The sequence below is a fragment of the Poecilia mexicana genome, unplaced genomic scaffold, assembly GCF_051168715.1.
Source record: "Poecilia mexicana isolate PSO_F unplaced genomic scaffold, ASM5116871v1 scaffold_15, whole genome shotgun sequence".
Taxonomy (NCBI): Eukaryota; Metazoa; Chordata; class Actinopteri; order Cyprinodontiformes; family Poeciliidae; genus Poecilia; species Poecilia mexicana.
This window is the reverse complement of record NW_028263384.1, coordinates 29,842,872-29,856,528: the sequence shown is the minus strand read 5'-3', so window position 1 is coordinate 29,856,528 and position 13,657 is coordinate 29,842,872. Positions and strand designations below refer to the sequence as shown.

Below are 13,657 nucleotides of genomic sequence, written 5' to 3'. Positions count from 1 at the left end.
AGGAGCAGTCAGATTGATTTCCGTTTGCTCAGTTTGTCCCGTCACGTGCACGGTTCCTAAGAGCTGCAGGTTTATGTTCTCATGATAAAAAAGCACGTTAGTTTTCTGGCCCTGGATGTTTATCAGGGTTTCAGCCGTTCTGGGGAAGCAGCAGTTTAACAGCGAATGAAGGGATCAGACATGAGCCGCTGTGTTTGTTCAGCCGAGTCCCATGATCCTTTATTTAATATCATTAATGTGCATCAAACTGGAACATTACTAGATATTTTCAGGTTGAAAAAACTTTTACATGCAACACATTCTGGCACTAATAAATGTTTTGTAGTTTCTTTAGACATGCATTAGCATAGTCTAAAGAAAATGGACAAGTCCAACTTTTAATTTGGGTGCATTTATTCAGTGTATAAAATATAAATAAAAAAGTTTGCCATAGAAATGGCATGATCCTTTGTCTTTAGTTTAAGAGTGTTTAAGAGAAACAGACCATATTTATAGACAAATCCTCAACAATCTCATAATAATACTAAAAAATTTTGTAAATCACATTTATTTTCTAGGAGTTTTTAGACAATATCTTGGATATTTTAACATGAATTTGTTACTCAGATTAAATGTTTTTAAATCCTAGATTATTGAAGAAATGCGGAAGCAACTAATCATAGCCAAGAGGAGGGTCTTTGCGCTGTCAATCAACTTTATGTATTTGCTGCTAAATGTGCTAATGGTGGAGAAACAACTTCTCCAGAAAACTGTTTATTGTCTGTTATTGGAGTCTATGCTAACTAGCCTTAGCATCCAGACAGGCTGTGCTGTCAGGAATACTCTGTAGTTCAGCAGAGAGAAATGGCTGAGGATGATTGACAGCGCTAGGATCCGCCTCCTGGCTCTGATTGGTTGTTTCTAATTAGCACTGAGGAAGCAAGTGCTAATTAGAGGAGTAATTGTTTTCACAGATTATCTGTCTCATCTCCTGCTGTCACGACTTGGTGACGGTTTCAAAAAATGTGTAAAATAATTTTTATGCAGGTTACGTACTGCACCTTTAAAACTTTGTACACACAACCAGTTTATTTTTGATCAACTACCACAAGTAAAAACTGTAAAGAAAGATTTTTGCTCACTTTTCTCAAAGAAAGTGAAGTTTTCAGCCACAGTTTGTTTTTCTTCTTTGGGGATCTGAGTAAATCAAGGGGAGCGTGTTGCATTCGAGTGTTTCGGTGTGTAGAGCCGACAGTGTCGACCAGCTCCCGTTAATATTTCATGAAGCTTCTTCGGAGTCACATTTCTCTCTTCTCTTAGATTTGAGAGCAGCAGTCGCTCTCAGCAGGGATGAATTTGAAAGATTTGTTGATGAGGGATGAGCTGAGGTCAGCCATTTTGAACAGTTTCAACCTTGTTGGTCATGTGTTTTATTCCAGTTAGAGTAGCACACAAATTGTTTGTTCTACTATTCGACTGAAGTTTGTTCTGTGAATTTCTATTTCTGTGGCTTTGCCAAGGCTTGATGTTGACATTTGACAGTGAAAATTTGCTAGTATTTCTTATGTTCTTATGACTGTTGTCTTGACTGAAGAATGTTACATTTAAGTTTTCTGGTGTAAAATAAAGAAGATAACAAAATTACATTAGACCTACCTGTGGAACTAAAATTTAGTTAACATAACTAGAAAAAAAATGTTGAATTAAACATATCAGTTGATGGAAAGCAAATTATTCAGTTATTAATGTACAAAGGTGGACAGAGTACCAAATATTGTACTCAAGAGTAGCACAACGTCAGCATATTTTATCCAAATAAAAGTAAAAAGTAGCTGCCCAAGAGTAAAAATAATGTTTGGGAAAAAGTAGAGTAACTGATCAAATGATTTAATATTTTAAAATTACATAATTAGATGGACCAAAATATAAAGTGGAAATTTTAGTATTTTATGGACAGAAATGACAATAATTCATATAAGTAGGAAACAATAAAGTCAGGCAAAACAACATTTTTATTTTCAATACAAAAAAAAAAACTTCTGAAACTTTAACAAAACCTGCAGGTGTGTGTCTGATGAAGTTTTGGTTAAAACATGCTTGTTTTTCATTCAGTGGATAGAGAATCCAGAAATTTTACTAAACTAAGAGTAGAAATACTGCATAATAAAATTACTCAAGTAAAAGTAAAAAGTACAACATTGTAAAAATATTCATAAAAGTGTTTCCCCCCCCAGCCCCCCAACAGGTTACTCAAGTAAATATAACCCAATTCTGTTAAAGTGACATAATTTATTTAGTAAAAAACTTTTTTTTAAAAATAGAGTGTTTGTTTTGTTGGACTAACATGAAAAAAGTTGTTAGTTCTGCTGACTTCTCCTTTGTCAATCTGAAGTGAGTTGAAGTATTTGAGTTAACTCGTTAATTTAATCCTAGATAAACATAAAGTCAGATTACTATATAATTTTTGTTTTCAATTAACAAAACACAATTACACTGAGCCAGTTTAAAAGAAAAACATATGGCAAGTCAATGATTCTTTCCTTAGAGTGCAAACCGGATGCTCTAGCCCGGTTTCTGTTGTTAATGTTGCCTAGCAACAGCCCAGCTGTCGGCTGCAGCCATTGGCTGAAGCCAGAGGGGAAGGGAAGAGTCAGGCTTTGACTTTTCAAGGTCCGAGTCACAGAAAGACACCGCCTGACAATGACTGCATGTAAACAAGCTGCTGAATGGATAGTTTACTGCCTGGTGATGGATTCTACATCCTGTCCTCTCCGGCAGGTGTTAGAGAGAAACAAACGATGGAAAAACAGAGGCGTCATGGCGGATGTTTGCAGACATATTTCACAAACATTCATCATAAAGTACCTGGTAAAAGTAATACATAGTTTCTACATGTGTTAGAAAGTCCTAGACCTATATTTCAGGAATAAGATCATAATATTAGCAGAATAAATACACAATATTACCAAAAGAAATTTGTAAAATTAGAAGAAAAAGTTGTATTAATCAGAAAATAGCTTCGATAGAATTAGCTAAATTTAGTAATTCTTTTTTTAAATCAATTCAGTCATTTTCACAATTGTGTCAAAGTCCTGCAGATAATAATTTGATGAAAAACAAAACTTAGAATAGTTTGAAACTGAAAAATAAAGTTTGAAACCAAAAAAAGATTTGAAACTGAAAGATAATTTTGAAACAAAAGTTTGAAACTGAAAGAAAATTGAAACTTAAGATTTGAAACTGAAAAATATTTGAAACTGATAATAAAAATTTGAAACTGAAAAAACTGTTCAAAACTACTTTTCATATTCAGTATTCAGTTTAATTTTCCTTTTCAACAATCTTTATGGCCCCAATTTAGCTCCATAGCCTTTCATGCTTTGCAAACTTGAAATAAAACGCAACACTGATTTGTCATTAGCGGCCCGTTGTCTGTCTCTGGGTGGAACCGGGGTCCAGTCGGACCGCGCCTGCATTCTTCAAATAGCCGGATGATGGTGACCCTCCGGAGTCCTGCGGCACGCAGTACCTTCATCGCACTTGAAATTGCTGGATTATCGCTCGGCCGTTTGTTTTCACGTTCAGCCGCCATATCCTATGACTCAATTATCAAGTGGGGCTGTCACCCAGGGTTATATTAGGGAACACAGTCAGAGCTTCCAGCCCTGGTCGGAGCCAAAACATCCAGCAGAGATAAAAAAATGCTGTCGGCACCTGCTTAGGCTATAATCTTAATTGTCATTGCTGTGCAGCTAATGTACTGAAGCCGCACAGCTGAGCTCATTACATAGACATGACATTATATCAGCATCTTGTGTCTCTCATATTACTAAATTAAGCTCCATATTTTAAATAAACCCTTGCAATGATGATGCAAGTTATCGATTAAAGAATTAATCTAAAGTTGATTGACCTTATAAATCGACTAATGATTAATTGATGCAGCTATTTTGTTTTTTACAAACCGTCTTACTGCAACAGGAAGTGCTAAATTTTTCATAATATGCTCAATAAAAAATAAAAAAAACATTTACCACAATTTTGTGTCCGCTGTAAATACTGGCTGAAACAGAAAATTTAACTTAGACTCATTTTATTTTAACATTATGAAGTTTGACAAAATTGCTTAATTTATTCTTCAAATTCATTTTGTTTCATCAGGAAGCTATTTTCTCCTGACATTTATTATATTATGGTATTGACGATTGGTGGTTACCATAGCAACCAGCAACCGACAACTCATCCATCGTCCCTTTTTTCAGTTTCTGTCCATAACAGTGGGGCAGAAATGACAGGTCTGATGTTAAGCAAATTGATTTTTTCTCGTTAGAATAGTGAATCTTAGTGTGTCTGTTGTGAAGTCAACCTGCTGGACCTGAGATGAAGGGTTACCTATATTTATAACATATGACAATAACTAAAGGACTAAAATAATAAAATATGCGACACACTTGATCCCGCATGATCAGAGAAATATTCATAGAAGTATTGTCTGTGGTTGTGGTTAAAGGAATGCTAAAACTTCGCTCCATCAAGAGCTTTAACTCTCAAAATCAACCGTCACTACTGGCGCCATGTTTTTTTTTCCATGTTACCTTCCCCCTCCTCTGCCTTCCTGTCACCACGTCCTCTCCTTCGTAGCTCGGCTAAGTTTATTAAAGTTAAACTTAGGAAACTTGTCGAGTGGATATTTCATAACAGAACCGCATAAAGTGCATTTTACATCCCACATCGGACTCGGTTTGGACAGTTTTTCTTACCCCTTGCTGGAACGGACGCCATCTCAGTTTCTGTATCAACGGACTCTCTGCTTCAGGTTGACCAGCGGCGCCCTCTGCTGGATGGCGGCCAAGCTACGACGCTAAAAAGAGGTGAAGCGGATGTTATTGGTTAATTGATTGAACGTCTTGGCAACTTTGTTTCAGAGAAACTTAAACGATGGTAGAAACTCAAAGTGAGCGGCAAGAAGGCAGTGTTGGTTGGGAGGTAGGAAGTTTTCTGGCTACGGACATTATGGTAGCTTGCACTCGCTAGCACTAAGCTGTCTGGGCTTACCTGGCCTACCCTACTCGGCAATCGGTGTAGGTAGGTTAGGGTTAGATTTGCGGTTTAGTTTTCCAATTAAATATCAATTCGGAAAGGCCTTTGAATCGATAAGATCTCCTATGAGCAACATTGCCGTGTGCAGCTTTCACCAATTGGTTGTCATATAAAATTGTTCTTAATGTTGAGTTTATTTGCGGTTGGCAAACAGCTATTAGTTGGTATTAGTTGGTATTAAGTTACACATGAATAACCCAAATCAGTCGATCACAAACTAAATCAGCTGTGCACAGACGTTTCCTCCAAAACACAGGCTGATTGTTCTTGTTTGCCCAAAACTAAAATGGCTGCGGTGAGACGTTCTAAATTTTGTACTTTGACGTCATTGATGAGTGCCATTTTAATTAATCGACTATAAGTCGATTAACTGTTTGCATTCCTGATCCCAGAGTTTTTTTGTAGTAACTAGTTGCATTGACCCAGTTACTTTTACTCGGGTAAAGTTTTTAAAAAAAAAACTTTTAGGAGCAACTATTGCTACTCTTATTTAAATAAGAGTAGCAATATTTTTACTCAAGTAAGAGTTGCAGAGAAATTCTGGATTCTCTACCCACTGAATGAAAAACAAACATGTTTTAAGCACTAATTCAGCAGGCAGACACACACCTGCAGTTTTTGTTAAAGTTTAATATTTAGAGAAGTTAATTTGGAAATATGTGTCTTTTCCTTATTTTGTTATTTTGTAATTGCGTCGTTTGTGACTTATTTTTATTTTAGTCCTTAAAATACTAGAATTTTCACAGAACTTTATATTTGGTCGATAAATTACAGTTTGATCAGTTACTCAGTACTTGAGTCGCCTTTTTACCAAATACTTTCTACTCTTACTTGTGTATTTCTTGGACGGCTACCTTTTACTTTTGCTTGAGTAGAAATATGTTGAAGTAGTGCTACTTTTCCTTGAGTACAGTTTTTGAGTGCTCTGCCTGTGCCTGACGTTTTCTCATTTTGAACTTTTCACTCTGTGAACCCTCTAAAGAGAGTGGAGAGCTACTTAGATATTCAGTTCAGTGTTTATCCTCACTCTTGGCCTGCAGCCTGGAGCATTTGCTCTGGAGGATTCATCACTTTCTGTAAACTGTCAGCTCATTGGGATTCTTTTGGTGTTGCCTCTAAAAGCCGACCATGCAAGCTGCAAGCAGGCTGGAGGAGAAAGTTTGATGTGCGGCTCTCTGCAGGACGTTCCCTCGCCCTCGGCTAAGTGATCTCTCTCTCTGTGCAGCATCTGGGCTTATCAGCCTCTGCAGGCACTCAGAGACACGTCTTTGTTAGCTGTGGGTGGGTTTGCTTTTCCTTTAAATAGGACCTATTTTCTTGGAACAGTAGACGTTTCTTGGAATATTTTCCTGAAATATGATGTAACTGGCTAATTAAAAACGTAGTGACTTTATGAATGTGTAGCTGATATTCTCAAAGACTTGAATATATAGATATGGGCCTGTCGTGATAACAAATTTTTCTGGAATTGTCCCAGAAGTAATTGTGATAAGCGATAATATTGTTGCTATGTGACCATTTTCAAGTAATATAAATATAATAATAATTCAAGAACGCATTATCAAAGATGAATAATCTTTAAATTCTAAGTTACTTAGAGTTCCAGTGAAACATCTTTCACTGGAACTGAAAGATATTTTAATATCCAAAATAACAAATAAAATGAATTATGAAGTGTCTGTAAACAAAATTGTCCTTCGAAAAAAGGGCTAGTGGACACCAAGGCACCAGACTGAAGACTTTTGTCATCCAGTTTTTGGTAGGAAAAGAGAAAAACGATAAATTATTGAGCTTGTTTCAGTTGTGATTAATTGATTTGATTATTTGTTTTATTTGTTGTTTTGTTTATTTACTTTGGACAATTAAAATGTCTTCCAGTTCCTTACTAGAATTTAAAGTTTATGGAATGTGTTTTGTCATTATTACTGTTATTACTAGAAAATGGTGTCAAAATAATATTAGCGTTTATCGCTGTAAATTCTGGGATGATTTATCGCCCAGCAGGCCTAATTAGATTAAAAGCAGCTGATAGAAAATATGGACCAGAAATTTCAGAAAATATTTTGAAAACCACAAAACGTGAGAAAATGTGTGAAGTTTGGTGTGTAGAACGACCTTCTGGCTGTGTGAGCTGCTGTCAGCCGTACAGGTGTTTTCCTGCTGTCTGTGTCTTACATTCACTTCCTTTTATGCTGCAGTTGTTTGAAATGAACTTCAAATAGCTTCGCCTCAGGAATGTGCAGAATCCCAGGCCGCTGCCGAGTGTGGAAGCTGTTTATGGAAGAGAGCCGGCAGCGTCGGTGGGGGTCTCTTCTCCATTAGGGGGATAAAGCTCCGGCTCTGCAGCGCCACGTTCGAGCCATGTTTGGAGCTCTGATGGTGAGATCGAGCGCAGCGCTGCTCAGCTTCTCCTCTCTGCCGTTTGTTGACAAAGCAGAAGTCAAACGGGCTTATGTAACGACCTCTCTCTAGTGCAGCGTGCGATGAGAGCTCCTTTGTGTTGACGCAGCGCGGTGTGGCGGGAGCCGCTGGATGTTTCACACAGGGACCCCCTGTGTGACACACATCACAGCTTCGCCTTTGCTTAGCTGTCAGAGCAAACAGCGGAAATGTGGAGGATGATTTGCTTCATTTAATTAGAAGACATCAGCTCAGAAAAGACGGCATTTTACCTACAGACACATTAAGTAGGGACACAACGATTAATCGATTTTCAGAAATAATCGTCAGCCTAATTAGTAGTTGACTAATTGTTACCTGGAGTATTCAAACTCCAAAAAAGGCCAGTTGTTTAAATAAGCCAAAAAATATAAACATTTTGCAAATAAATTGAAAAAAATGTAAATATGTTCCACTCAGAAATGGACTGAACTTATATTTTCCAGTCATTTTAACCACTCAAAGCGATTTACACTAGGACTGCAACGATTGCTGAGTCCGATTTTGGCTGATACCAGTTTTTTTACTAAAATGTTGCTAAATATAACAAGAAAGTCGCAATATTGGTGTGACTACTGTTAACTGCAAATGTGGAGCGATGACGTGATCGGTCAGTCTCATCGACGTGTCAAACCTACGACCTTCCAATTACAAGACGACTACTCCAACCACTTTCCTCCATCTGATTAATCGTTTACCTGTCAGAATAATACATGAAATAATTGATTACTAAAATAATCATTAGTTGCAGTCCTAATATGAAGTATGTCTACACATGTAGACAGTTGCTTCAGAGATTTATGTGGATGAAATGAAACTGGCTCTCAAAAGTCTACACACCTCGTTAAGATGAAATTACCTCATTATCTCAAGAAAAAGATTGGGAAATTATGTCATTATCTTGAGAAAACTATTGGGAACGCAACTCGTTATCTCAAGAAAATCATTAGAAAATTAAATCATTAGAAAACCGTTGAGAAATTAACTTATCTTCAGAGGACAGTCAAGAAAAAGTACATGAGGTAACCGTCCGCTCTCTGACCTCTGACCTCAGCAAAGCGTTTCTCTCACACCAAAGTGTCCATTGGGAGTCAGAAGGACTTCCAGTCGCCTGTCCTCCGCTGCCCCGTCCCGCTGCATGTCGAGTGGGAGGGAGCGGTTCGATGATGCCCTGCACAGTTGGTGAGTGGGTGCCACATTCCCAGGTGGCATGTGGTGACAGGTCTATCTGGACGCGTCTCCTGGGAAAAACAAACAGAACCTCCAAGATAGCCAGGGTCAAGGTCGGAACTGGGACGGTCCCGCCCAGACAGGACAGAAATCCCCCGGAGCTCCAGAAGGAGCCGATGTTCTCGGGCCGAGGAGTTTCTGTTCTCATCATCAGGTAGGAAATGTCTGCTAGCTGGCCGCTGCCTTTGGGAGATGTTTGTTTTGGAAAGATGTTTCTGTTGGACCCGAAAGCATTCAGCAGGATGGTTCTGTTTGTTCGGGAGAGGTGGCAAAAACGAGACACAGAGCAAATTATCTGGCATCTGTTTGATTCAGCAATAAATAACTCAGTCGAGAAGTTTGAGTAAACCTTTGAAGGTTTTTCAGTTTTATTCTGATTCAATATATACAATACAATATATAGAATATCTGTAAATACTGGTTTTCAGCCATAATAGCAATATTAAAGGGGACGTATTATGGAAAATTCAAATTTTGAACACTTTTTGTGCCTCCTTTTGGGTTTCTACTGTTTCTAAAAACAGCCCAAGTGCTTAAAAACCCAAAAATCTGCCAGTTTTGGCAATGAATGTTTTTTGATATCTGGAAATTGAGCCCTTTAAAAAAACCTTCTGAATTTCAGCAGAAACTGCCTCTCACCTCGTAACCCCAGCGACACCCAGCCCGTTACCTAGCAACCCCAGCGACCTTCCGTCCGTTACCTAGCAACCCCAGCGACCTTCCGTCCGTTACCTAGCAACCCCAGCGACCTTCTGTCCGTTACCTAGCAACTCCAGCGACCTTCCACCCTTTGCCTAGCAACCCCAGCGACCTTCCGCCCGTTGCCTAGCAACCCCAGCGACCTTCCGCCCGTTACCTAGCAACCCAAACGGAACTCCCAGACATTTGGTCAGCTGGTTTTAAAATGTCATTATATAAGAATGATTTTGTAGAAAAAATGTAATGAATATATTTGATATATCCCATAGAAGTATCCTAACCTGTTCAAGGAAGTAGAGTACGTCACCTTTAATATCAGGTACCAAAATCAGCCCAAATTTTAATATAGGTGACTCCCTATTTGGGATATTTTATAAAAGGTTCCTACAAATCCATCTTTATTTTTTTATAAAACACATTATCTATTCTCTTCCTTTGAAGCATTAAAGCCATGTTTAATCCGCTTTAATCAAACTCCAGTCCGTTTATCTACAAAATCTGGTTCATTTGGTGAAAGGTGAATGTTCAGTTGAACTCAAAAGAGTGAACTCTGGTCCACATAAAAACCTCAGTTTTGGTTCGGATGAAGTGAACTCTGGCGTGGTTCGAATGTATGTATGTGAACGTCAAGCGGATCAGAGGTCCAACAGCAGGAAGCGGATTACAGTGCAAGACGTTCTAGGTAAATACATGCAAAACAAACCTGCTAGTCTGAAACTAGCGGGAGAAATAACTCGTGGTCTTTTACCAAAACAAAATAGAAATCCACTAAAATATGACTCTGCTCCATTTTTGTTTACTTTTTGTGATGAAGGAAGTTGCAGTCGGTGTCTTCTTCAAAGGGTTTTGTGTCGTTTCCTTCAGTGGTTCTTGGTGTAGCGCCCTCCTTTGAAAACCTGAATAGGTTTGATTTAGGCCTGTTGCAAGAAGCAATTAATCAACTATTCACAAGATATATTAAAATGATAATTTCTATTCTGATGACTAATATTTTTTGAAGGGCAATCTTGTTTAGAGACTTCATACTCCACTTTCTTATGTGTTCTTATGTGTTGTTTTTATTTCCTTTTTGTTTATTTTGTTTTATTTTGGATATTTAAAATGTTTTCCAGTTCAAGTGTTCTGTACAAAATTACAATTTTATTAGTCTTTGAGAGGGAAAACTTTAATAATTGTGTCATTATCATTATATTACTTGAAAATGATCTCAAAATTATTATCGTTTATCGCAATAATTTCTGGGACAATTTTTTATCCACCCAAATGTGTTATTGTGACAGCCTGGCTCGGTTTGTTTGAGTCGGTGCAGCGTGAAATTGAACCGCAGCAGCTGAAAATGTAACAAAAGTTGCAATTTTAGTTCCCAGTTGAATCTGCTGGGTTATTCTGTGTGAAAACACCCTAAGTGGTTCTGAAGGTTGTGACTTTTGCACCTTTATTATAACATTTTTCCACACAGATGAGTAAAATCTTCCCGCATTGAAGCAAATTGACTCCATCAACTGTCTTGTTTATAAATACTGACATTACATTTTGTGAATTTTGCTTCATGTTGGCTGGATTCAGCTGTTTGTTCTGGCCCGACCAGAACCAGGCAGGACGGATGGATGGCGTTCTGCTCCCCAGTGCGTCTTCCTAAAAAGGCCCTGTGGGATCTCTGCTGTCCTGTGTTTACATGGCCAACCAAACTCTGCAAGCTGTCATCGTCTTTTTATCTCCCATAAGTTGAACGGCGCTGTGCTGTAAACCCAACGTCTCTGGGTTCATGTCAGGATGCAGCTGAGGAAGGAATGCCTCTTAATGTTTTATTATTTATTTAGGACATGAGATCAGCGGTGCATCGACTCTCTGGGCTGCTGGGGGTCAGGAAGCAAGTTGATTTTATTAGAGGGAGGAAAAATAAATACACTTATTCTCAGGGATGGCTCAGCGTGAAGGCTGAGAGATTTTCCCCTGGAGGCCGTTTTGGAGTCGCTCCCATTTTCCCCTCGTCCATTCAGGCCTGTTGGAGGTTTCCGGCTGGAGCGTCACTCCTGCAGGTTATTTACTGCGCTTCGTAAACATGGAGCAGGCAGAACAACAGCCTCACACCCACAGGAGCAACAAAGTGCTAATGTTTGAAGCAGATGTAATTTTTATCTTTATTGATTCCCAAGGAAGCAAATTTTACAATACAGTCCTTTAGAAAAAAGAAAAGTAGATCAGTTCACTATGATAAACACTCAAAATAAGACAAAACTAACTTACAAGTAACTTTTCAGCAAACTATATGAGCTTGTTTTAAGAAAATAACTGTAATATTAATGAAAAAGTTCCAGTTCCACTGGCAGGTTAACTAGCCCTGCGCCGTTACCTAGCAACGCCAGCCAAGCGTTGCCTAGCAACCCAGGTCTAGTTCCACTGGCAGATTATTTCCCTAATAACATAGAAACAGATGTCTTTTTATAGGATTAATAATCTGCCAGTGGAACAAATACATTTTAATAATATAAAGGAATTATTGACTGAAAACAAGTTTGTATATCTTCTTGCTAAACAAATATTTTTAAGTTAGTTTGTCTCATTTGAAGTGAACTAAGATATGTTCACTAGAAACTCAACCAGAATTACTTGGTAATATTTTGTGTTTTTGCGGTGCAGTGATCTTTTATAATTAGATGGTCCCAAAAAACTTGACAATGGTTTTCATTTTGATTTCTGCATTTTCTCAAATAATACGAGGATTTCCATCACAGTGGCATTTCTGAGCCGGTGTGATAAGGAATCATAAACATCCAAATTCTTTCCACGCCACTGATTTATTACAGGGCCACTAATATTTCCATATTATTGCTTGTTCCTCTTCTGTTATTAAGTTGCCCTCTCTTTCCCATCTTGCTTTAATATGAATTATTTTTTAGTTCTAGCTGGTGACTTTGTCCGTTTTTAGTTCGGCTCTCCTGAAGAAAACCCAGTTGGTGTTTTTGTATCCATGCGTGACTCTGAGTGTCTGCACCTCGACTGGCCCGTTTCTTGGCGTTGTGAAAGAGAGCGACTCCTAAATCAGGCGAACACAAGCGGAGGCCGACGTGTTCCTGAGCGACCGCCGTGGTGTTGCTGCTCCACTGCATGTTTACTGCAACGTTCCTGTTTTTACTGCAGAGACACATTTAAACATGGAGGAGCAGATTCAACCAGAACAAGACTTCAGGGCTTCTAACCGTCAGATTACATTGGGAGATCTGCTCTTAAAATAATCTGCATGTAAAGGAAATATTGTGCGCTCATTCAGGGGAAAAACCTCTCAAACTTTTCATGGACCACCAATGTTTGCCCAGAGAATTGAGTTAAATTTACTCAACTACATTTAATTGAGTAATGTTTTTGAAAAAATGTATTTAGGAGTATTTCTACTACGCTGAGTAACTTTATTATGAAGTATTTCTACTCTTACTTGAGTAAAACTTCTGGATTTTCTACCCACTGAATGACAAACAAACCAAAAACTCACCAGACTCAGACACTCACCTGCAGTTTTTGTTAAAGTTTTATACGTTTTTTATTTAAATAAACTGAACTGAACAAATTGTTTTTTATCAGATTTTTTTTTTGTATGAATTATTTTCATTTTGCTTCTTAAAATACCAAAATTTCCACTTAACTTTAGGTTTTGGTCCATCTGATAAGGTCATTTTAAATAGTAAATAACTGATAATTTGATGAGTTACTCGGTACTTGAGTAAAAATATGTTTAAGTAGTGCTACTCTTACTTGAGTAATATTTTTGTTCTCCAGTTTCGGGAGGAAATGATACAGAATCTATTTTTATTAAATTTAGACTCAAAGATGGATTTTTCTCCAGCTGTAAATTATGAGACTCTTTTAAAAACGCAGTGAGATATAAATTGGATGTGGTTGTTTTCTCTTATTATTTATTTTGCCTCCTCTGTTTGAAGCTTTTCTCTGTTTCTCTTGCAGGGCTCTCCAGCAGAGGGCAGCACAAGCTCAACTCGCAGTAAATCCGCCTGATTTCTCTAAAAACACCATTCCTGATTAGAGCCTGTACAGATTTCTGTTTGTAACTGATGATGTGCTGTTTACTCATTGAAATGTGGCCTTCTTGTTGTCTTCTGTCTGATTGTTGAGGATCAGGTCCCAGAGCAGTGAGCGCCGTCAGGATTACTCCTTTAACAACCATGAAAGGTTCTCCTGATCTGATTCCCTCTGCAGG

At 38.1% G+C, this 13,657-nt stretch overlaps 1 protein-coding gene across 2 annotated transcripts in view; it reads left to right on the top strand.

Annotated features, from left to right (window-relative positions):
* sorbs1 (sorbin and SH3 domain containing 1) overlaps window positions 1–13,657 on the top strand; it is a 74,043-nt gene that overhangs the window by 2,802 nt on the left and 57,584 nt on the right. Inside the window, exon 2 of one of the 2 annotated variants that reach the window (XM_088013223.1) lies at window positions 13,405–13,656. In XM_088013223.1, the coding sequence (XP_087869349.1) occupies window positions 13,623–13,656 (34 nt within the window). In that variant the 5' untranslated portion in view covers window positions 13,405–13,622. Of the gene's footprint in view, window positions 1–13,404; window position 13,657 lie in introns of those variants that run through there. The other variant, XM_088013222.1, reaches the window with a different exon arrangement.